A 21983-nucleotide genomic window follows, 5' to 3' on the forward strand; every position below is an offset into this window, starting at 1 on the left:
ATTTACATGAGTGCATGAAAGAGAAGAGACATTAAAATTATTCAGAAGCCTCTGGTTTTGCAAAACAAGTATTATAATCGTATGAATGCAAAGTGGTTAAAAATACATATTTTATGTGTTTTTCTTACAGAATTAATTGGCAGATGTAGGTGGTGCTGGTCAGTAACTCATCTGGCTATAGCACTGAGCTGCCCACATGGTGGGAATTCGGCTCAGCTCTGCTGCTATGCAGGAATCTAGTACAAGGCAGGTTCTGGTGATTACTTTGTGTTTGTTTTTGTTTGTTTGTTTTGTTTTTTATATCATGTTTCTGAATTTTCTTACTGTTAAATATCTTTGGTGAATGAGCTGTTGAACAGAATTCACTACACAATAATAGTGTGGGTGGACTCAATAGCCAAAATTTCATAGAAAAAGAGGAAAAGTACTTGGAATTATATTATGTCATGCAGAACTCATGCTGAAGTATAGCTTCTGCGTAGGTATGCCTGTTGGTATGTATATAGCAGACAAGTTTTTTATTTGTTTGTTTTTAATTTACTTTTATTCAGTAGCCTTTAAAGTATTTGCTCTTTTTTGTTCCCCAAAGGAGCTAGCCTCTAAATGAAGTTTACTCCCTGTGTTCTATCTATGTTTGGAACATGATTGAAATACAACAGTGAAAAATTGAAATGATTTGTCTTTTTCAGTGTCTGGTGTCTTGCTTTTTTTTCCAGTTTGTTCTGCAGAGATGTTAACTCTGCAGAGAAGTAACAGAACCCAGAAACTTGGCTGTAAAAGAATTCTGCTTTTAATAAGAGTGTTTGGTTTGTAGTCATTTCCCAATTAACCACAGCTTTGTCCCCAACAGAAGCTGTGACCAAAACCAGAGAACAAATGCTTAATTGAATTGAAAAACTTACGATTTGGGCAACAATTGAATTGCTGCCATCCTGTTCTGTTTTATCTAAATGCTAATTACTTCCTTCTTGTAACCTTGTAAGTGGGAAGTGCTGGATACTTCTAAAAGTGATCTAAAGATCGGACATGCAGAGGATGCCAAAAAATACCCCACAGCTGTTATAGTTTACAGGAAACAAACTTATTCTAGACAGCTACATAAGAGAAAGGACTTCAGTGCTGAGAAAATACATAATATTAGCTAGAGAAGAGGCTAGCTTATACAGCATTTTAGCTTCTTTTTTTTTTTTCTGTTTTCCTAAATTTGGTCTGAATGCTTTCTATATCAGTTGTTTAAGTAACAGAACTGTATTAAGTACAGGCACCCAAAGCTAATTACTTCTGCTTCTGAGAGGAACTTTTCAGTTTGTTCTTGACTGCATGGCTGTTTCCTTTATGCTGACCAGATGTGTGTTTCTTTGCTATATGTGGAGCAGAGGGTTCAGAAAAGTATGTACGAATAGATTTAAAGTTGACCAAAACCGTGACCAACTTGAAATACAAATTGCTTGTCCCTTAACTCATTGCTTTTGAGAAAGCAGTGCTGCTCTCTGAAGAATAAAACTGCACAGTCTGAAAATTGTGCTAGACTATAGGAGATTTGAGGGTTCTTGACTGAGTAGATAGTGGTGAAAGTTTTGAAATTCAGAACCCATTTAAAATCATTTGTATTTTTGGAAGACTCATTTAAAGCAAAACAAAAATACAGAGCTAGCAAATATAAGCCATTATGAGAATTGTTTTATTTGGTAATGACATCCTTTTCTATGTAACTGCTTTTGACTTCCCTATAGCCTGCAGTTTTAAGTACAGCTTTTGTCTAGAGTCAGTAGTGATACTAGAGTGGTTTGGTTTCAGCCTCATGTGTGTACTGTACATTTAGAAAGCACTGAGCCAAATTTAATCCCATAGTAAATTCCAAAAAGTGAAATTGCACCATATGAGAAGGGTGAGTTTTAAATTGTGCCTTAGTGAGATAAACAAATGCTCGCTTCTTGCCAGAAAGAGGAAGAGATACAAGGCTAGGTTAGGCTCACCCCGTGGCAAGGCACAATATATAACCATAGCCATTGCATCCCAGCAAAACCTCTTGGAAACAGAGATGTGAAAACACTAATGGCTGGAAGTTTATGTCCCTTATGTCCTGAATGAGGTGCTACCCATATTGTTGGGATTGCCTCCTCCCCATCTTCATCTTTATAAGTCTCTGTAGAACTTCTCTCTCCAAGAAACACCTGGTTGGGACCAGATTCACAGTCCAAGTGTGTTTGTGCCTGTATTTCAATAGATGAGCGGGGACTGTCTCTAAACAAACCACAGCCTATGGTTCATTCCAAGAGTGTTTTTCTTGTGGATTGCCTTTCTGTAGCACGTAGGCAAAATAAATTGTCAAATGCCCAGAAATGTGCTGTGAGTGCAAGCACGTAATTAGTTTTAGACAGAGCATTCATTAAAGCAAGTCAGCAAGCTCCTTAAGAACCATGGGCCTTGAACCTCAGGGTCCTGAGCTGTGGTAGCATCCTGCTTCATCTGCCCTACATCTGGGAGAGGAGCCATCTGCTGAAATGGTCTGTAAGCTTTCCTAAGGGTTGTGGGCAATAAAAGCTCCTCTTTAAAGGAAAAGAGTTGTCTGAAGTGATGTAACATCTTAGAGACTGCAAGTGGTTTCAAGCCCTCTCTCCTTTACTTATATCAGGTTAAATTCACTTTCTACCTTTAAGTAAGTAGGAACTGTTTTAATTGTGGCTGCCTACGGGTCAGCTGCAGCTTGGGCTTGTGATTGATTGGGTCCTCCAGAGCAAGCCAAAATGAACACAGAATAGTCAGCAGGAGTAAACTCAGGCCAATTAGTTCCCAGCGCTATCGGCAATGCTATGGGAAATCCATTTTTTTTATCAGTAAGACTGCAGCTTGCATCAGCAGTCTCCATTCCTCATAAGCAGATCATTGACTTATAAATTCTTCTGCTATCTTTGGGATGTTTTTATCCTCTAGCCTATTGCATGTACTAAATTCGAGAGGACATATCACTAGCTGTAGCAGTGGCAAGGCTAATATTTTCTTTTGGAATATTGTGTTATATGTCAGCTGAAACAGCAAATGCATTTTTATGGTGTGTTTTGCTGTCAGAGAATTGCATATAAGAAACAGAACATGCTCCCGCTAGCAGCCTGCATTTCTCCTTCTGATTTAATGGGGTAAATGATCAAGGTTTCTAAAACTGGACTGAAAACTGTGTTATGTATTGCTACTCGTTTAGAAAGCAGTAAAGCTTACTAAATCAAGGCAGTTGATTAAGCACCTATCCTAAATTATAACACAACAGATCTTCAGGCAGTGGCACTGGTAATGTGTGTATGGGATTGGGCATGTATTACTGCATCCTGCCATTTAAATGGGTTCTCATGCATAAGGAGTTCATATGGGATTCACTACGGAAAATTGTCTTTACTGGGTAGGGGCAAGAGACCAGTTAGTAGCTGGAATTGGGGTCAGCCAGAACTGACGGTTGAAATTCTGGCACATCACCTCCTGCACTTAACCTCCAGTATGTTTAACATCCCGTCTCTGCCAGTAAAGTGGCCTTGTTGTGCAACTATTTCCCATTAGTCAGCCACTGAAAGAGTATGAGGTAACCCATCACCACTTCCAGTGCCCATCTGAAAAACATGAGGATTTCAATAAAAATTTCACTAGCTCTAAATTTCACTCAAAATATTTGTTTCTTCAAGATTTTAAATATCCTTGACTGCTTAAAAATGCTTGTTTGCATTGTCTTTCTGAAAGCTTTGTCAAAAAATTTAGCTTGAAAAGAGGGCAAGGAAATGTGAATTGATGGTTAACCTCATAAAACAATCTGTGGGGTTTGGTGGTACTGGAGAGGTACAACCTCCTTGGCCTAGAGAAGTTTAACAGCAGAGCAAATAATAGTGTCAAAAGCATCTTAACACATCACCGAGTCTCATAATAAATGCAGATACACCACGGATATTGCATAGAAACTTCTACACAGCAGAGTTTGCGTGCCATTATGCTTTTTTAAAGTACTTCTGCCTTAATGTTTAATATGTAAATTAGTGATGAGAAATGTATTTAACATTTTGGTCATAGCAGAAGGCATTTAAGAAATGCGGGTTTAATGTGTACACAAAGGAAGCCAAGGCTTAAGGGCCAGCACAGCGATATGACTTTGGCAAGCATCTTGTGAAAACTAGTCAAATGATGGGAAAAGAAATGATCCCTTTTCCCATCTTCATGTTCAACTGTATAATTTTATTTTTCTGACAGCTCCATCATTTATCATTTGTGCCACTTTTTTTTGTTTGTTTCTGTAAAATGGTCCTATATCCCCATGATCAGCCAATTGTTTTGTAGGGGCTATCTTTCATCATATAGAGGTACAGTGTTGAACACAGTGGGCTTGATCTAACTTGGGATACTGTCATATTGCTGCTAACAGTAAGATAAGTAGTAAGATTTATAGTTTTAATTAAAAGAAATGAATCCATCAGCTGTTTGAGAGGCAAATGCATCTTCATGCATCATCAAGGGACAGGGGTATTCTAAACAGTGATAGATAGGCATTTGAAGTAAAAAGGTATTTTATCCTTATTATCAGTCACTGTCAATCAGAGCTAGATGACATTTCCTGTGAGTTGCATGAAAGCAAGGACACACAGAATGAGGTCGTGGTTTTCTTCCTGAGTGTGTAGGTGAGACACATTTGCATTCACAAATACTTTAAACATGCTCCCTTATTTTCCACCCTGATAAATCTAGGACTTCAGATTATAGGGGACGACCCTGGGAGTTGAATATAAGTAGACTGTGTGATTCAAGTGTGTGGCTGTTCAGTAACTACGTTATGCTATAGTACTTTGCTTTTATCACAAATGGTGGAGTGAAAACAGCAAATAAGATGTTAACAAGAGACTCTGTCTTGTTTTGCACATCTCTTGCCAATGTCTCAGTTCAAGCATTTTAATTTGGATGGTTTTCCTTCAAGACATAACTATAAGGCAGGAGAGGAAGGGCATATTTTTATCCACTGGCCACAAAGAAAGTTTTTTTCAAATGAGAGTTATGCAGGAGCAGCGTGCCTTTGAGGTCCTGCCTAAGTGTTGGGTTGGGTCAAGTAGTGTGCAGGCTGTGTCAGCTCTCTGAGCACAGGTAGATATTTTATCTCGGTGCTTTTTAAAAGTAGCTGGTTGACATTTGGCTCTGGAGACTATATGTTTTTGTTTATCTAGATATCTTGGATATATTCATGGCCAGGATGTCTTCCCTGGGGTGCCTGTGCTGCCGAACAGCCACGGATCCAGGAACTTAATTGCTGCGTTTTCTCTGGTAACACCCGCGTGTCAGATAACCCCTTTAACAGTGCTGGGGCTTGGAAATGAGCAGTCACATAATCCACATTCTCCAGTAACCAGATAAAATCAGAGGCAGAGGAGCTGCTGTAGTAAAGGGCAGGCGGCGTGTGACGAGCAGCTGGTGGCTTTGGGGAGCTCTGCGGGATCTCCCCTGCCTCGCCTGTGCCGCCACTGGGTTTTGGTGGGGCTGGGGTCAGTGGTGCAGACAACCCCAGGCAAGCACTCAGGTTTTGGCCAGTCTCTGATGTTCTCAGCCTTTTCATTAAGAGTGAATAATATTTAGACGCTTCTGCTGGGCATTGTCACTGGTTTTTCTTAGCTAGGTTTAAACAAATGAACAGGATTTAAAAGCTTAAAATCAGCAAAGCGATCTCCATGCAAGTGTAGCAGAGCTGTGCTTCCCGATCATAATGTCTCTGATCAGAAGCATAATGCTTATTTTCCGTGCACTCGTCTGCCTCCTTTGTAGACAAACCCCTTGCATTAGAGCCGTTCCAAGTCCAACAGTGCCAAAATGTATTTTTGTGAAATAAAATGGCTAATTAGATCACATAAACTTTCAGAATGTAAAAAATAAAACTGTAAAACAAGCAGCTGTGCACTTGAGGTTCGTCCAACCCTTTCTGCACAAGTTATATTTTGATCAGCATGAAGACTAGGAGTTTGTGGCATTCGCCCTTGTTTTGATCCAGCCTCAGTGAAATGCTTGAGGAACTGCCTCTGTTGAAAAAGTCGAGTATTTAACTTTGTTGGGCAGAAGCCCAGTTGTGGGAGTGTCTCTGTAGCACCTTCGTGTAAGCATCAATACAATTTCACCTCACTGTAATAGGCAGAATGATGTCCTTAAAAAAATGGCTTTGCATAGTCATGTGTCTCTAAAGGAAAACACCATGAAAATGGAGAGTTCAGAGTTTATTTTCCTTACCTTGGGTAGGAAGAATGCTGCCACATTTCTTTGTGCAAGTTTCCATTGGGAAGTGATTTGCAAGGAAGAAAAGGAACATATTTTTATTGATTAATGAAGTAAGTTGTGTATTCCTTACTGCTGTCATCTGGCATATACTAAATAACTCTTTGCATGACAAACAGTGAGTATTGTCATTATCTCTGCATTTCCACTAACGCTGAATAGATCTCCAAAAATGCCTGCATGCTCCAAGACCCAAAAGGGCTGACATCCATATGAGGAGGTTTCTCCCCGTTACCTTTCAAAGACCCCGGACCACAGTAGGCATGCCATGGTCTGTTGGCACCAACAGTTGAGCCAGGTGGGATGTCCCATAAATAGGTGTGTTGGCAGAGAGGATATTGCTGAGGTGTGGAGAGCCTCCTACTTTCTTCTGCTGCTTCTATCAGGTAGCGTGAGAGCAAGCAGCACCCAAGCTCACCTGGCCCCGGAGCAGACACAGCACAGGAGGTCCTTCCCCACCACACTCACCTCAACTGCAGAGAAAGCTGCTTTAAATGCAGTGAGGTGTTGGCATGTGCTACTATTTTTGTTTCCTTTTCCTAATATTCACATCCTTTGCTGAAAAAAACTGTGTCTGTTCTTAGAGTTTGTACGATCAATATTTACATTAGTTTATAAAACTATTTAATAGCAAATAGAAAGGAAGTATTAATGCAATATCAACAAGCGGTTGTTATTGTATTGAGGGGGGAAATAACTTGAAAGATCCAATTATTAGTGTCAGGTTTTGACTTTATTTTTCAAAATAACTTAGCTTCTGAAATTATGAGTAGATGGCAGCAATAATTAGAGAGTTCTTAGATTCACAGTGCAATCAACAAGTCACTTGTGTAGTCTTCCTTACCATTTTAAACAGTTTTAGAAAGGCAGAAAATTATGTGTTTATAGAGATACATGTATAATATTATGTATTTATGTTTAATGCCTGCTAATCTCCATACTTCATAGAAAAAAAAAAAATCCTGTTTTCTTCTTTTGAGACTGTAAATTTTCATTTCTCATGAAGAATATCCCCAATGTATTCTGCAGCTGTTATTTTTTACCATGTATTTATTTCTATTCACTGATGATGCGCTACTCCGAGACCTATGCATGTAAACTGCTCCTGAAAACACTCTGTGCTCAGAAGTCCTATTGAAATCAATAGGAGAATAAAGAATGAATACTTGCAATATGAGCTGTGCAAGCTCACAAGTACAGCTGTGCTGTGGAAAAGATTGTAGCAGCTCAAATGTTGCTACTTGTATAGTTCTACAGAAATGTGTTATACTGCAGAGATAAAACCTCAGCATAGCTATCTCAGGTAGGTAATTAATATTGCCATCATCATTTTACAGATGGCAAAATGGCAGCAGAGGAGAAGTAGTTTCCCCAAGGCAAAAAGGTGCATCCATAGCTGATGCTGAAATTCAGCTTGGCTCGATCTCTGCTCCTCTTTGCTAAGTTCTCTAGAGCTGATGCCAAAGCAGATGCTAACTTAGTGTTCTCTCTCACTTCAGTTAGGAGCATAGTTGCTTCTCTGCTCTCTACCTTGTTAGTGAGAGGTATTTCCACTGGGCAGTTCAATCTGTTTAAAATTCAAGCTGTCGCTTTGCTCTTTCTTGACTTCATCAGGAACCAATGTGTCTTTAAGCTCCTTTAAAAGTGCTTTGAAAGTGTATGGGAATTTCAGATTTGGGGGAGAAAGTGCAGTTTGACTCACTTTTGCAGATACTCTGGAGATGTGAAGTGTCCTCCAGAAAATACAAACTTTCAGTTTGTCTAAAAAAGAGGAGTGTGCAATACTGGCACAATACTCAGCACCCTGGCTACCCCACTGGCACAGGTACAGCCATGTGATGTTTATCTGAGCGCAGTGAGCATCCCAGTGCTGAGGCAAGGTCCTTGCACTTGGTGATGTTTGTCCTGTGAACTTCTCTAGTCCATGGGAATAGTGGCATCAATGCTTTTGGCGCTGCTCTTTGTTCTCTTGGCATCATCCCCAGCCCAGTGGAGCCTGCAGAACAGATCCCATCTGCTGATAGAAATGTGCTCTTGAAATAAACCAAGAGCTGGGTAGGCTGGTCACAAGATAGAAGACTGCTGTCCCAGTAAGACCGTGGTTCTCTGTTCTTGATACCCGGAGGAGTGCTGCTGTCAAAACAGAAGGTAAGAGAAAACTAGAGACAAATATCAAACTCTTGGGAAAAATAAGGGTAAGAGACAGAAGTTGATTTTCCATAGATTTCACATTGAGACAGTCTCAAATAGAAAATATTTCTCTGTATGTTAGGACTAATAAGAGCATTTAGTTATTTATACAGAAGAGCTGAGAGTGGTTCACAAAGAAGAATAAACATTAAATTACCATAAGTCTTCCATCTTTCTTTACAATAAAATTTGTAAAGGAGCTCTCAGAGCCCAGGAGAAAAGACTAAGAAAACTTTTAGCTTAAATGAGAGCAGGGGATTTTTTCCCAAGCTGAGATTTCAGAGAAAATACAATTTAATATTTAGGCCTTGGAAAGCAGAGACATTCTTTTGTCATGGTCAATTCAGTGCACAAATAGGAGCCAGCTTTTACTGTGAGAATGTTCACTGTAAGTTAGATTAGGTTTTTGCTTTGGAGGAAAGTGTTGTAGGGCTAGAGTTTAACTGGAGTTTTGTCTGTGGCAAGGGACTATAATGATGGGATTTATCTGTAAGTGGAGATATGGCTGTATTACTTTGTATAACCCGTATTCAAAGCATTTCAGTCTTTGCTTTCATTTCTGTTATCGATCCAGTGAAAGGAGGGGATCTGTGGGTACCTTTGTTTGTCCAGTGACGAATTTGTTCATGTGTCCAGTTCATATGGGTCAATAAAAAGGCTTTCCTAGCAGGCTAGCACTTCAGGATATATTAAGCAATGGAAGAGGGCAAGGAATAGGCATTATTGAAGCTGAATTGGAAAGTTCCCCTAATAAGCACTTCGGAAGGTGTGATTTGAAGCCAGAATTAAAGTTGTCCAGTCCACATTAACTTACACAACCTGGTGCTGCTTAAGAGACCACAAAGGGATAAATGAGCCTACCTTGAAAGGTAGCCGAGGTGGTTTTTGTTTCTCTTTTTGAATAATCCCTTGATGTGTTGTGGAAAGGGAAGTAAGGGAACAATGTGTTTTAATTCACTGAATATTGTGCAGGAAGGACCACAAATGACTTTGTTCAACTTAAAGAAATATGCACAAATATTCACCGTTTCCCTGGTAGGCATTAGCACAACCATTAGACACTATTTCAAGTTCAGAATTGGGAGAATACGTTTGCGTGAATGCAGCTTAAATAACTAACATACTCTATCATTATTTTTGTTGTGTTTGTACAGCTCCTAGCACAATGAGTATATGAATTGACTTCGTTAGTAGTATTGCAATAGAAATAATAAACCACGTTAATAAAAGAATTTTGAAGTAGAAGGAATGAAGAGATGACAAATTTGCAGAATGGTAAATTATTCTTTGTTTTTGTTATATTTCTAAATGCATGATAAGCTGAAGGTATTTGAGTCTTTTAATCATAAAGCATTGTCAAGACAACCAGGGTAATGTGTATCTTTGATGACTGCCTTTAATTGTGGAGGGGGGGGAATCAAGAAACACTCTCTCCCTCAGGAATACAGACAATAGTACTAGCAGAATAGTTAAAATATATTTAAAATTGACTTTTTTTTTCCACTGTTTAAGAGACATTAGGCTTCTTCAGCACTGTGCAGGCTTCAAGAGAACAAGAATAACAGGAACTCATTTAAATTCCAAATGCATCCCTGTCTGTGTAACCAGCTTGTTGTTGTACTCTGCAGAATTGTTCGATGTGGATTAATATTGTTGACTAAATTTACAGAGTGCAGGGGGAAAAGATTGAACTTTGCTGGGATCTGGATTTTCCCTGTTTCTTGAAAAGAGGGCAATAGATGTGTAGTATTTGTGCACAGAAGAAAAAATATTTAAAAAAAAAAGTCAGTGTCTATTTGCTAAGGGCAGAGAGAGGGCACAATTTGCTTTAAGTGATATCTCCACATTTAGCTATTGGAGGAACAAGTGCTTGGGAAAAACCACATGGTGCTCAAAGCTCTCTCTTCCTATTAGAACAAAAAATAAATCTGTCCATGCTCAGCAGTCAAGATGGAACATTAATTAATGCAATACAGAAATCACTAGGAACAAAAATGAAATTAATCCCTTAAATATGCTATTTTTATTCCAAGACCTTAGCCTCTCTTCCCAACTTGCATGTATGTATTTCTCTATCTCCAGTGCAAGTGGAGCAAATGTGTGAATGTTGGCAGCATGAAGACATCCTTGTAATCCTCTGTCTCTCCAGGGGACAGGAGAGCAATGACCCTCATTTTTTTTCAAAATGAGCTTGAGAAAGGGCTATTTTACCACAGCTCCTGTGCTGGTGAGCGATTATTTGATGACTGCCTGTAACAGCTACAGCTGGGATTTGAGTATGGGTTGGGAAGAGTTCTCAGACTTGGCTGGTCAAATGTCTTGGAGAGCCAGAGCAGTGCAGCACTGCCACCAAAGCAATGGGCCCAGCTGATTCTAGAGTAAATAGACTACAAAGTGTAGGTGGGACTTCAGAAACACTAGGCATATCTGCTAATTATTTTAATTTCTTATTGCTCACTGGAGCCAGATCAATTAAGAGGAGAAGGTGATAGTAATTACTGTCTGAGATGTAGAGTATATAATTCCTTCTGGGTCGCCAGGAAGGGGGGGATTGTCAGTGAAACCGAAGGCACCCCGAAGGAAAAGCTTTTCTGCAGCCTCTAATTAGTCTGTGGAGCTCGCTGACACACAATATCATTGGGAAGTTTCCAAAACCTATTTGGCTACAGCAGTTGTGACGGGGAAGATTAGCAAATAGCTATAAGCAGGTGAATAGCTGAGGCCTGGATCCCTGCTGGTGTCTCTGGGAGCTGCCGCCTCTGGCGCCTGTACTCCGATGTCAGTGTTTTTGGGGCTGAGTGCTCATGGTGGCCCTGTCCCGGGGGGCTGGTGGGGATGCAGCAGGAGCCGAGCTCATGCTACAGCTTTCCCCAGTAGAGCTACAAACAGAATCCCTTCCCAGCTGCCTGTTTGTTGTGGAATACAAAGTTCTCAAAATCTCTGTCTTTCTGGCAAATTCAGCTGAAATGGGCTAAAAGCTTCTGAAGGTACCCAGGGAATGAGGGGAGTGAGTCAGGATGTCACAGATACACAAAGAAAAAAAGGCAGAGAGGATGCTTGAGTGCTCTTTCCACCAGAAACTAGGCTGAAGCACCAAACAGTCATGCTGCCAGGGAAAGACATAATCTCCTAGCCTGGTAAATCTGCAAATTTGAATTAATGGTCATGAGGACAGTTGCTAGATTATTCCATGCCTGCCAACAACAGACAATTTTGAACTTTGATCCAAATTAGATGTTTTGCAAGAATGTCACAGACCAGATAACAAGAGAGATGACTACAGTGCCCTGATCTTATGTGGAAATTTCTGTTGTTCCTTATTAATAAATACTGCTAGTAAATCAAAAAGTAAAAAGGGTAAGAGAGGTAGAGGGAGAAGAGATGAGGTAATGATGTTTTCTCAAGGACATAAAAGCATGATGCCCTGATGCAGTCTCTTCTTGGGAAGAACCTTTCAAAAGATAAAAAATTCCCGAGTACAGTTTTTAGCCCTCAATTTGTTTATTTTGTGCTTTTCTTCCATTCTTCTCATTTCCCCAACTGCAATGTTGTTTTTGTGACTCCAGCTCTCATGTTTCATGATCTGCTTGTAGGAGTAAGACGTAATTTTTATTTTTTAAAGAAAAAAGCAGTGTAAATGTGTAATCTCTAGGTTGTCTCAGGGCTGATCTGTAGTGTGGAAACCATGAGAACCTGAGAACTGCTTTGAGTTTTGGTGCTTCCCATGTCACATCTGATTCTTTCTCATTCTTTCCTCAATTTACTGTTCCCACAACTTTCTCTTCTTCTTTCATGGTGTGCAGGCATTGCCTTCCTGTTACACAGCCTTTTCCAGTTTTCTGGGGATGCATTTCTGGTTGCAGAAATGTCTGGGGAATCTCTGAGGCTGCACAACATTTCTCCTAGCACCCTTGCTCTAAGGACCATCCAACACGAGATGTTGTCTGTTGACTTACAGACAAGCCAGGTCTCCTTGGATGTGAGGCAAGTCTCTACAGATCAGTGGCCAAGGTGGCCTCTGTTTTTTCTGTGGGTGAGAGCAGTCACTCCTGAGGGACCATGGTGGTACTTCTTCCTAAGCATGCTATTCAGCAGCCTTTTCTCCTGAACTTCCTTCCTTCTATTTCATGGTTGCTTCCAACAAAAATTTCTGTGCCCGTGTGTTCTTTCTTGCCAAAATGAAATTCTGTCTTATTGCCATTTACGTATGTGGTGCCATGAAGAAAGCACAGACTTTCAACCTGTGCTGTCCTGGAAGGAAAAGAGACCAGGCTAATGGTCATTTAATGAGCTCTTCCCAGCAGATGCTAATATGCCCAGAAGTAACGTGGCACAGACACAGTTTTAATGAATGAAGAATGTGGAACAGGTTTTATTATAATTTTCAATTTGCTTTTGAGTTCAGCAAGCTGCATGAATATCCAAAGACATTTCTCTCTATTTGTCAACAGATGAATGCCCTCTGAATTGTTAAGGGCAACATTTTGTGAGCAGAGAGATGTTAGCCCCAGGCATCTTGGCTAAATTGCAATTTGGGTAATTCTGTTTCACCTGTGTAAATTCCCCTGTAGCTCCTGTTGGATGCAGAGCTCTTCTTTGCTTCTGCCCTGCACTGCTGTGCAGTCGTACTATCCACTATTAAACAGCTGCTGCCCATAAGTAGCTGAAACATTTTGGGATCCTCTGGGATGAATAGCACTGTATAAATATAAAATGATACCATTATCATGTTTGAAGTAAGATTTAATATAAACAAACGATTGTTTCAGTAGATGGTGCTCAGCTGAGTTATAGCAGCTAAGGGGCTCTGGGGAAGCAATGGAGTACCAGCGATCCTTCCCACGTACCGCTGTATCTGTGAGCCTCTCAAAGAGGGAGTAAGGAGAGAAAGCTTCTTCCCCTTCCAGCTCATGAAGGGAATGGTGCCTCCGAGGTATCAGAAGCAAGCAAGCCAGCTGCTCCTACCCAAAGCAGAGCCTGCAGACTGAGGCAGCCTCAGACTGATACAAGTCCATCTCTTCTCTGACTTCAGGAGGTAAGAAAGGGAAGATAATTTTTCTGCCTCTGGAGAGAGGTTCATTACTACCTGCTCTGTTTCCAGTGGGATAGACAAGTACCTCCTTGAGAGAGCACGTCAGTTTAACAATTTCCGTTCACTGGCTACCAAGTTACCTAGCCTATTTTTCAAGTTGTGGTGACTAGTGAGAAGGAACCGTTCCCCTGTAAGGTCTCATAGGTCAATTTTCATAGCTGCTGTTGAATTATTGCACAGCACTGTTGCGGTAATGACCCGGCAGTTAGCTTCCAGACACCAGCTTCTCTTATTTCTTGAAATGTCTTCCCACAAAAATTCAAGATGTCACTCACTTTACACTGATGAGGGAAAACTGTTGTAATCTATGGACAGGACATCTATGCTTGATGCAGACATCCAGTCATGCTGGACAAAACCCAAGCTTTCCAAACTAAACATACTTTTCAATAAATATCCATTTGACTCACAGCATACTTGGTTTAATACATAAGGTGCCATTAAAAATGTGCTATATAGTGACAGAGTCATTAATTTTTTTTAATGGCATTTTTAATAATTCCCCATTAGAAGCATTAGTAAGGATGGAAATACCATTAATAATGGCAGGGAAAGTTGTTAAGGCACTGAGCAGCACATAAAATAAATAGGTTATTTCTAGATATTACAAGGAAAAGAGATTGGTAAATATATAGCCAGGACAGTGGGGATGGAGGTAGCTGTTTTTTGGGGGCACAGACACATCTGTCTTCTGCCCCAGAGATATGAACTGCTGGAGTCAAACCTCCTGGACCTTCTGCCATTGAACAGATGCGGCGTGATCCTGGAGTTTGTGGCTATAGCTATGACCGCAGACTAATTAAAATTAGGGTTTGAGAGGAGCCCTTGCAAGAATGCAGCCCATGCAACTTCACTAAAAATATTTTTATTGAATAAATGCAGTATTTAAAAGATTACCCTGTGTGTTTCCGATGGAAACCTCTACTTCAAACAGCTCCTTCTTTGTTGCTTACAGGAACACCAGGAGAATCACTAGATTTACCATCTCATTATCACCTTCGTGGGGATGCTTCTTTTCTATTAGTGTTTTCATGTTGCCTGACTGAAAAATGAGAAATAAGTGTATAGAGACCTTTGAACAAAAGAAACCATGAGACAAATTCTCAGCTCAAGTCTAATATTTAACTGTGATTGTAATCAATGGAGATGTATTGATTGACACAGCCAGTGAATCTGGGCAGGACTTGGGGTGGCTGCTGTGGCTTATCATTGACTCTCAGAAAAGCCTGTTTCTGAATGTCTCTGATTTTTAGCATTAAGTGCTCTGTAAGGTGCACACTGCTTCCTGATGTGTCATCTTGTGACTCACTAAGAAAGCTCTCAAATAATACTGAGTTAACTCATCATCTAACAGAAGCAAGTTCAGAGCCAAACATTCCAGGTTTAGTGCCACAAAACACATCTTCCTTAATGGAGCTTCTGTCATGAAGTCCATGCCCCATTTACCTTTTATCAGAGGGGAGTGCTTAAATACCTTCATGCAGGTCTCTAAATGAGGTGACTAAGTCAGAGGGCTGTTCTCCCCAGGTGTCCTGCACAGTTAGTGCATAGAGAGATGCTCCATCTGTGGATGATTCACCAACTTCCAGGTGAGCCCATCTTTCTGCTTTACAGAGGAGCACAGACAGATGTCTAAAATGGTTGAAAATGCTCCCAGAATGTGTAAGAATATTTCTGTTTGTGGTCTCTTGCCTGGTCTCAGTCACCAGCACTGTTTCTCCTGGTACTAAAGCTTTAAGTATCCTGAATGCTTTATGTACCAGCCTTTTATTGTGGTTTGTCGCTGGGAGGTCACAGTCTTGTTTGTCTAATTATTTTCTTCTGATAATTACAGCTAGTATTTTATCCTTATGGTTTTATGCTACCACATAGGGATAGAGTCCTGTGGTCTTATGGTGCTAAGCACAACGCAAAACATAATAAAAAAAATGGTGGCTACATGAAAAATTTACAAACGTAGTATGAAGTACAGTCCGTCATTTTAATAGGCAAAAGGACTATGTGGCCTTTTGGTGGTGATTAAACATGATGGGCAGGATGCAGCCTCCAACTCCTAGTTCTGAAACAACAGCAAACACTTACACTTATAATAAGAGCTCATGGACAGCAGTAGGCACTGAAACAGTTTTGTTATTTCTACCAAAATGGGAATGTAGTTGCTAATTTAAAATGTCAAGGACATAAAAAATAAATAACAAACCTTCCCTGTGAAAGATAGAAAGGTTTAGGGCTTGGTTTTAATTACTAGCTTATTTCTTTCTGGTTAGTCAATAGTTAATGATTTTGAATATCAGATTTATCTGGAAAGGAAGGCTCAAAGTAATCTTCTACACAGTATATTATCCATACAGAAAAAAAATGGAACTTGATAAATGTAATGAATTAGCAAATGCAAAGGTGAAATTGGTGAGGTATCTTCACAACATAATAAAAAAGAATGCTTATTAGCCTGTTTATCATAGATTTACATAAAATGTAAGTCTGGCTGCAGTTCACCCCTTTACCCAAACAACACATCTAATTTCTGCGTCAGGAAATACAACTTATTTATAAACCGTGAACAGGTTGGTAGGGCGTTCCTTAATCTTGCTTTTGAAATGCTGGTGGTAAATTTACCAAGTGGGTTGAATCAAACCAGCATTTCATAGGAGTTCCCGTTGTCATTTTTATAGTGAATAAAGAACTTGGAGAATGAAGAAAAAAGTACCAGTTAATTAGTTGTTGAAATCACCAGATATGTTCTGCAGACTCAATTAAGGCAGTGCAGTGATTTATAAAAACTTATAGCTGCTATTTTAAGAGAAAATATTTTGATTTACGTATGCTTTTATATATATGTGTGTATATATATATATATGTAGATACATTCCTCGTTCAAGAATGCATTCTTCTCTTCTTCCAAAGCATCATAAAGTACATGCAGGATTTGTCCTCGCTCAAAGTTAGTCCCATTAATTACTTGAAGTGAGGCTGCAGTTCTCTACTGTTCTCTGCTGTTTTGGTGGTACCACACCAGTCCTCCCCACTTGCTTTTCCTTACATGTTATGGAGCTCATTTTCTCTACACACTGATGCACCCAGTACTGCAGGGGATACCAGGCGTGTGACAGTAGTCACCAAGTCTTTCATCTCCCGTGTGATATGAATAAAATAGGGAGAAATAGGAAAGCTTTCCAAGCAGAAAAAGCAGCCACTGACTCATTTTCTTCTTAGGGCATGAGTGGGGCCTTCCTGAGAATTTCTGTGGACTTCAGGAAATCCAGTGCTGCCTTTAATCTAGCTGTTTGATTACAGTTACTGAAGCAAGTCTTTTAACTCCACTTCCCTGCAAACAGGACTTTTCTTGGCCTTTCACTACGGTGTTTCTTTCAGCAGTGTCTGTCCATTACCTGCTATCAGAGCAGTCTGCTTTAAAAAGCTGGAAACCTCATCCTCAAGTTAAAAGGGAATTTCAGACAATTTTACTGGTACTAAAATCTGGCAGAGTTTCATGGACTAGGATGACAAAAGGGATTGATCTGTGTAGTCAATAGGTCGTCTGCCCATTTCTCCCCGCTCAACGACCAAGCCTTCGCAGACAAAGAGGTTCTGGTGAGCTTCAGCATAACATCATGCTCTTAGGCCGGTGCGACAGAGAATATAAAACAAATATGTTGAGACAGAAGTTCTGTACTGATCTCAGCATGCTACATTGGTACGCCAGAGGTCCTGTTTTAGTACTTGTTGGAGCTTTTTGCTATAATTTCACCTTTAAACAAAAAGAGTCTCCTTACACGGCTATCAGTTGACTTCCAACATGCTGCTAACAAGACTGCTGTGTCTCTCAAGGGACTCGACCTGCCTTAACTGTTCTGGTTCAAGTAGTTCCTCACGCAGTCTTTCCTAAACACGAATTGCTTGAATTGTCCCACTTATGCCAAACTATTGCACTCATCATTCAATCCAGCTGTACTAGGGCAAGTGTTTTAGGTGAAGATCATGTTGATAAGCATCATGTCTAAAAAGGTTTAAAGAGATGGGTGTCTTCTGGCTGCTCTGAGATTTAGGTGATGTGTCAAGAGGTTAAGAAACGCATGTCTGGAAATTGTGGAAATGTTGGGAGCCACGTGCCATGATTCTATGGATAGAAAATATTCCTGTAAGATTCTGCTGTGCAAAAATACACTGGGTTTTGTGATTCTGCCCTTAACAAGAAGTGGAACACTAGAAACATATACCCATTTGTAGTTGCTAAACAACTTGCTCTGATGATTAAATGTAAGAAATAGGTATGCTGTGTAAAATAACAGTCTGCATAAGTAATTATACTACCTATGGCTATGAGCATAATTTCAAGAGAAATAGAAATAAGTAGCATATAATAATTTGAGAGAGAAATCAAGATAAATATTTTATCCAGTGGTTTATATTGACAAGGGATTAGACTTTGCTCTGGCCTCTCAGGGCCAGAGCAGTGAGTGCATGGCAGCAGGAGGTCAAACCCTGCCTGCGGTATACCTGGAAAGTGAAGTGTAGACAGAGGTCAAGGCTGCTTACCCATCTTACCTGGTTTATTAATTTGTCAGCTCAAAGAACCACTGTGGTATGGCACTTTTCCAAGTTACAACTAATGTGTGGAATTACTTTGAAACCAGTGGGAATACTGCAGTTGGTTTAAGTAGGAGAAGCAATTTGCTTGTTGTAGGGTTAAATATAGAAGCAGTGCCCTCTTTCCATATTTTTTTTATTTATTGACTTCTTCTTAAAAAGCCCACTTTGAACCTTAGTGGTCATTTTAGAGCTATTAACTCATCACGTAGTTAATGGTTTAAAGAATTTTAAGGACTGTTCAAAGGTTTTTAGACTAAATACTACAGTATATCAGTTAACACGTTGCCTTGCTTTAAAAATGTAATGTTTCCAATGCAAGTTTGACATGCTTGGGGCTACTCCAAGTCTTGATACTCAGAAGGAACTGACTGCAATATTAGGCTTTAATATTTTATGATGAGAGTCAAGCTGTTTACGAGGTATGTAAGAAAAGTGGATTATATTTTGTCACAGTGCAGGTTTTCACTCAAGGCTAGGTACATGACTCCTATATAATGGAACAAATTTAGCTCCTCTCCAAGAGAAGACACAAAAAGTGACTATTAAAAAATAAAGAATATATTGTAAATGTTGAATATATGCCTTGAAATATCTTTACCATAATCATATCTTCTTTTAGAAGGCAGGGGAGTAAAAATAGTTCAGATGTTACTGACAAAGATGGTACAAGGAGGGCTTTTGAGCTATTAACACCTGGTACATGCTTACCTAATATATGCATATATGAATGTGTATATCATGAGTGGTAAGGTTGGCCTCCCACAGAAACAGGCAGATTTTCAGTTCTGATGCAGGATAATGTTATTTCTGCCCTTTTCTGTTTTTTTCCATTCCTGCTAGTGTGCATAGATCTGGAGTGGAGCAAAGTGGAGCTCAGCCTGAAGTCATGCCCTGGCAAGAAGCGTTTTGATGGTTGGAAGGTCCTGCCCAGTGGTGATTTTGATATTATGGCCCTTTCATGACATTTGAGGGTGCCAGAATGACTGTAACTGGACTGTAGAATGTTGGTTTTTTTTTTGGTTTTGTTTGTTTTTTACAGAGGTTAGAATAGGCCAACAGAGATGTGATTTGATGTGATTTGTCCATTATTATTTCATTAAGGGTGCTAGATGAGCAATTTAAGCTGGCTCCCAAAAATGTCCATTCAGTTTATCAAATGCATGTTTTCAAGTCATTTCTATATGATTTCAGGCTACCCTAGAACCTTGCATTCATTTTCCCCCAAACAAAATGATCCTTTTAATATTTATCCATATTTAGTAATTATACAGTTTCAGTTTACAGTTTCTCTTGACTTACTATTTCAGATAATTTATTTTCCCCATAGTAGTTTCTTAGGCTCAGTTAGTTTCATATTTTTTTTTAGTTGGATGTTAATATCTTTATGAATTAGAAGAACAATGGCTTGATTCTTTTTTTTTTCCTTCTAATAGTGTGACCATTCAAAACTGAACAGCCTTAGTGACTGGAGAAATATTATACAGAGCGTGAATTACTGCAAGATGACTGTAAAGTGCAGTTAGAATTTCAGACTTTGATAATAAAGATTCATCTCAGATCTCCTGAGATTATAAAGGTGTTAAATGACTTTCTTTCTGTGCCTTTCTAATATTTCAAATTTCACAGTAACATCGCTGTCGAGATCTATTTGACATTCTATAACACTTCCTCAAACAACAGGCTGTCTCTCCTCCTGACAGAGAGCATGCTTTGAATGAAAGTTCATTAGTCTATTGAAACATCTCAGTTAATTGCTAAGCTAGTACCCAGAATTGTCAAGTTCATATTTCCATCTGTGCCACAAGCATAGCAATAAAGAATTTTTTTGGACAGGTTAATTTGCCTAAAATACCATGTAGTCAATCAGAGTAACAAAGTTGTTGATGGGAGCATCTGTCAAACTGGAGCTTTCATCAGAGCTGTCCCTCTTTGCTAGATGAACATCTCTGGCTTCCACGAGTTGGCAGAAATACAGCAAACAATAACAGCAGCTGCACTAGAATAATGTTATTCCGATGCTAAACACCAAACAGCTGGGTGTTGCATTGGTAAGAATGGTTTATAGTTTAGCTTCTTATGAAAATAAAATTCAGTCATTCAGATATAGCATTGTTTTAATATTTAATTTAGATTGTTTATATTATTTGCATTTTGTTAATTTTACATTTCATATAATTTGCTTGAAAATAGTACTTTCTTTGAAATTGTATATGTACATGTGCAAGCATAAAGATTCCATGGTGCTTTCCTTTTTTATTAAAAAAAAAAAAAGGCAAAAACAAATTAAATGTCTGCATTAAAAGCAAATTAAATGTATAAACTGAAATTATTTAAATGGGTTGGGAACTTGCACTGAGGTTTCCAAGGCATGCACTACAAGGCCCGCAGTGTGCCATTAATTTTCTGACAATCAGAAAGATCATTTAACAATTAGGTTCCAATCTTCTACTGTATTTCTCTCATCATTGGTAGTGCATACAGTGACTACATCCCGTATTTGTTATATGAAACACATCAATGTTAATGGAGAGAGAAATACAATAACTTCATTTTCCTACAAATAACATTTTTCATGCTCCAGGAAGCGAGCACAAAACTCACATAATACCAGCTAAATCAGTGGATTTAGTCTAGATTTTATTATAGTATGAGAGGGTAAAATTTGACCAGTAGCATTCAGAGCTGCAGAACTTAAAAGGGATGAGATGTGTTGAAAATTACAGCATCCTAAAATAAGTTTGACTGTGCCTTTTCTCTAGCTCTAAGAAGAATGGAGCTTCCTTAAAACCTTTCCTTGAAAATGTCTGTTTTTATTGCTGATAACTGTAAAAACACGCATACCTGTGTGAGCTGTGTAACTGCTGTATGGAAGATAGCTTCGTATACAAGTGCTTTTTTATGGGCATGCCTGTTTTCTGTTGCAAAATTTAGCATCTTGGAAAACTGAGTTATGGCTGAAAAGTGGTGAAAGTCCTAAATTAAGTACTGATTATTTGACTTGGTGTTATATGACACCATGGTAGGAGTTTTAACTATTAGATCTCTGTCTGCTGGTACAAGGCATTGGTTCATGCAGTACTCGTGTGGGTACTTGAGAATTTTTAGTAAGCACACGGCATGTTCTCTACAGAGGGAGCACAGTAGATCTCATAAATTATATACCCTGTCTTAAAAGTGTGTGTGCATTTGGGGGACATGTAAACAAGGATAAATAATCTCTGTGATGTAGCGCAAAGTTCAACTTTGCAAATTAACCATGCTTATCAAACTAACAGAGATGTTGTAGGCTGTTTATTTGCAAAGCACTCTAAGATCTTCTAAAAGATGGTTGAAGTGTACTCAGCATTAATACTACTTCAGTCCTTCCTTGAAAAAGTTTTGTTTCTCCTTCTGAATACATCTACTTTTCCAACATGCCTGGGTTCACTGGCAACTTGTGAAGTGAAGACAAATGTGTCTGAGAGAGCTGCTACTGAAGGGTGTTTCAAAGGTCTTCCATGGGATGTGGAGCACCTTTCCACTACCTCATCCTAACACTGGGAGGTTTGAGGAAAGGAGGGAAGATGATGGGAAAGCCTCAACATAGATTTGTGGAACATTTGATTCCATCCTCCACCCACACTATCCTGCTTATCTCCCAGCCTCTTAGATGATGATGAAGGAGAGCAGTCAGCAGGGAAGATTTGATCAAAAAGAAAAGACCACAAATTTTGGAAAAGTATAAGCCTATCAGGTAGTTGGTATTCTGTGAGTCCGTGGAGAACGTAGCTTGTCTTATTAATGTCATATAAACATGTCTTATTAATAATGATAGAACTACTCGATACCA

General features: G+C 39.3%; 1 protein-coding gene across 7 annotated transcripts in view; it reads left to right on the forward strand.

Moving 5' to 3' along the window:
• Window positions 1–21983, forward strand: part of CDH4 (cadherin 4) — a 670220-nt gene that overhangs the window by 384073 nt on the left and 264164 nt on the right. Inside the window, exon 2 of one of the 7 annotated variants that reach the window (XM_072026339.1) lies at window positions 5190–5286. The exons of 5 other annotated variants lie outside the window; for them this stretch is intronic. In XM_072026339.1, the coding sequence (XP_071882440.1) occupies window positions 5190–5286 (97 nt within the window). Of the gene's footprint in view, window positions 1–5189; window positions 5287–8411; window positions 8431–21983 lie in introns of those variants that run through there. One more of the 7 variants, XM_072026342.1, reaches the window with a different exon arrangement.

Source organism: Anas platyrhynchos, chromosome 21 (assembly GCF_047663525.1).
Source record: "Anas platyrhynchos isolate ZD024472 breed Pekin duck chromosome 21, IASCAAS_PekinDuck_T2T, whole genome shotgun sequence".
In the NCBI taxonomy this organism is placed as follows: domain Eukaryota; kingdom Metazoa; phylum Chordata; class Aves; order Anseriformes; family Anatidae; genus Anas; species Anas platyrhynchos.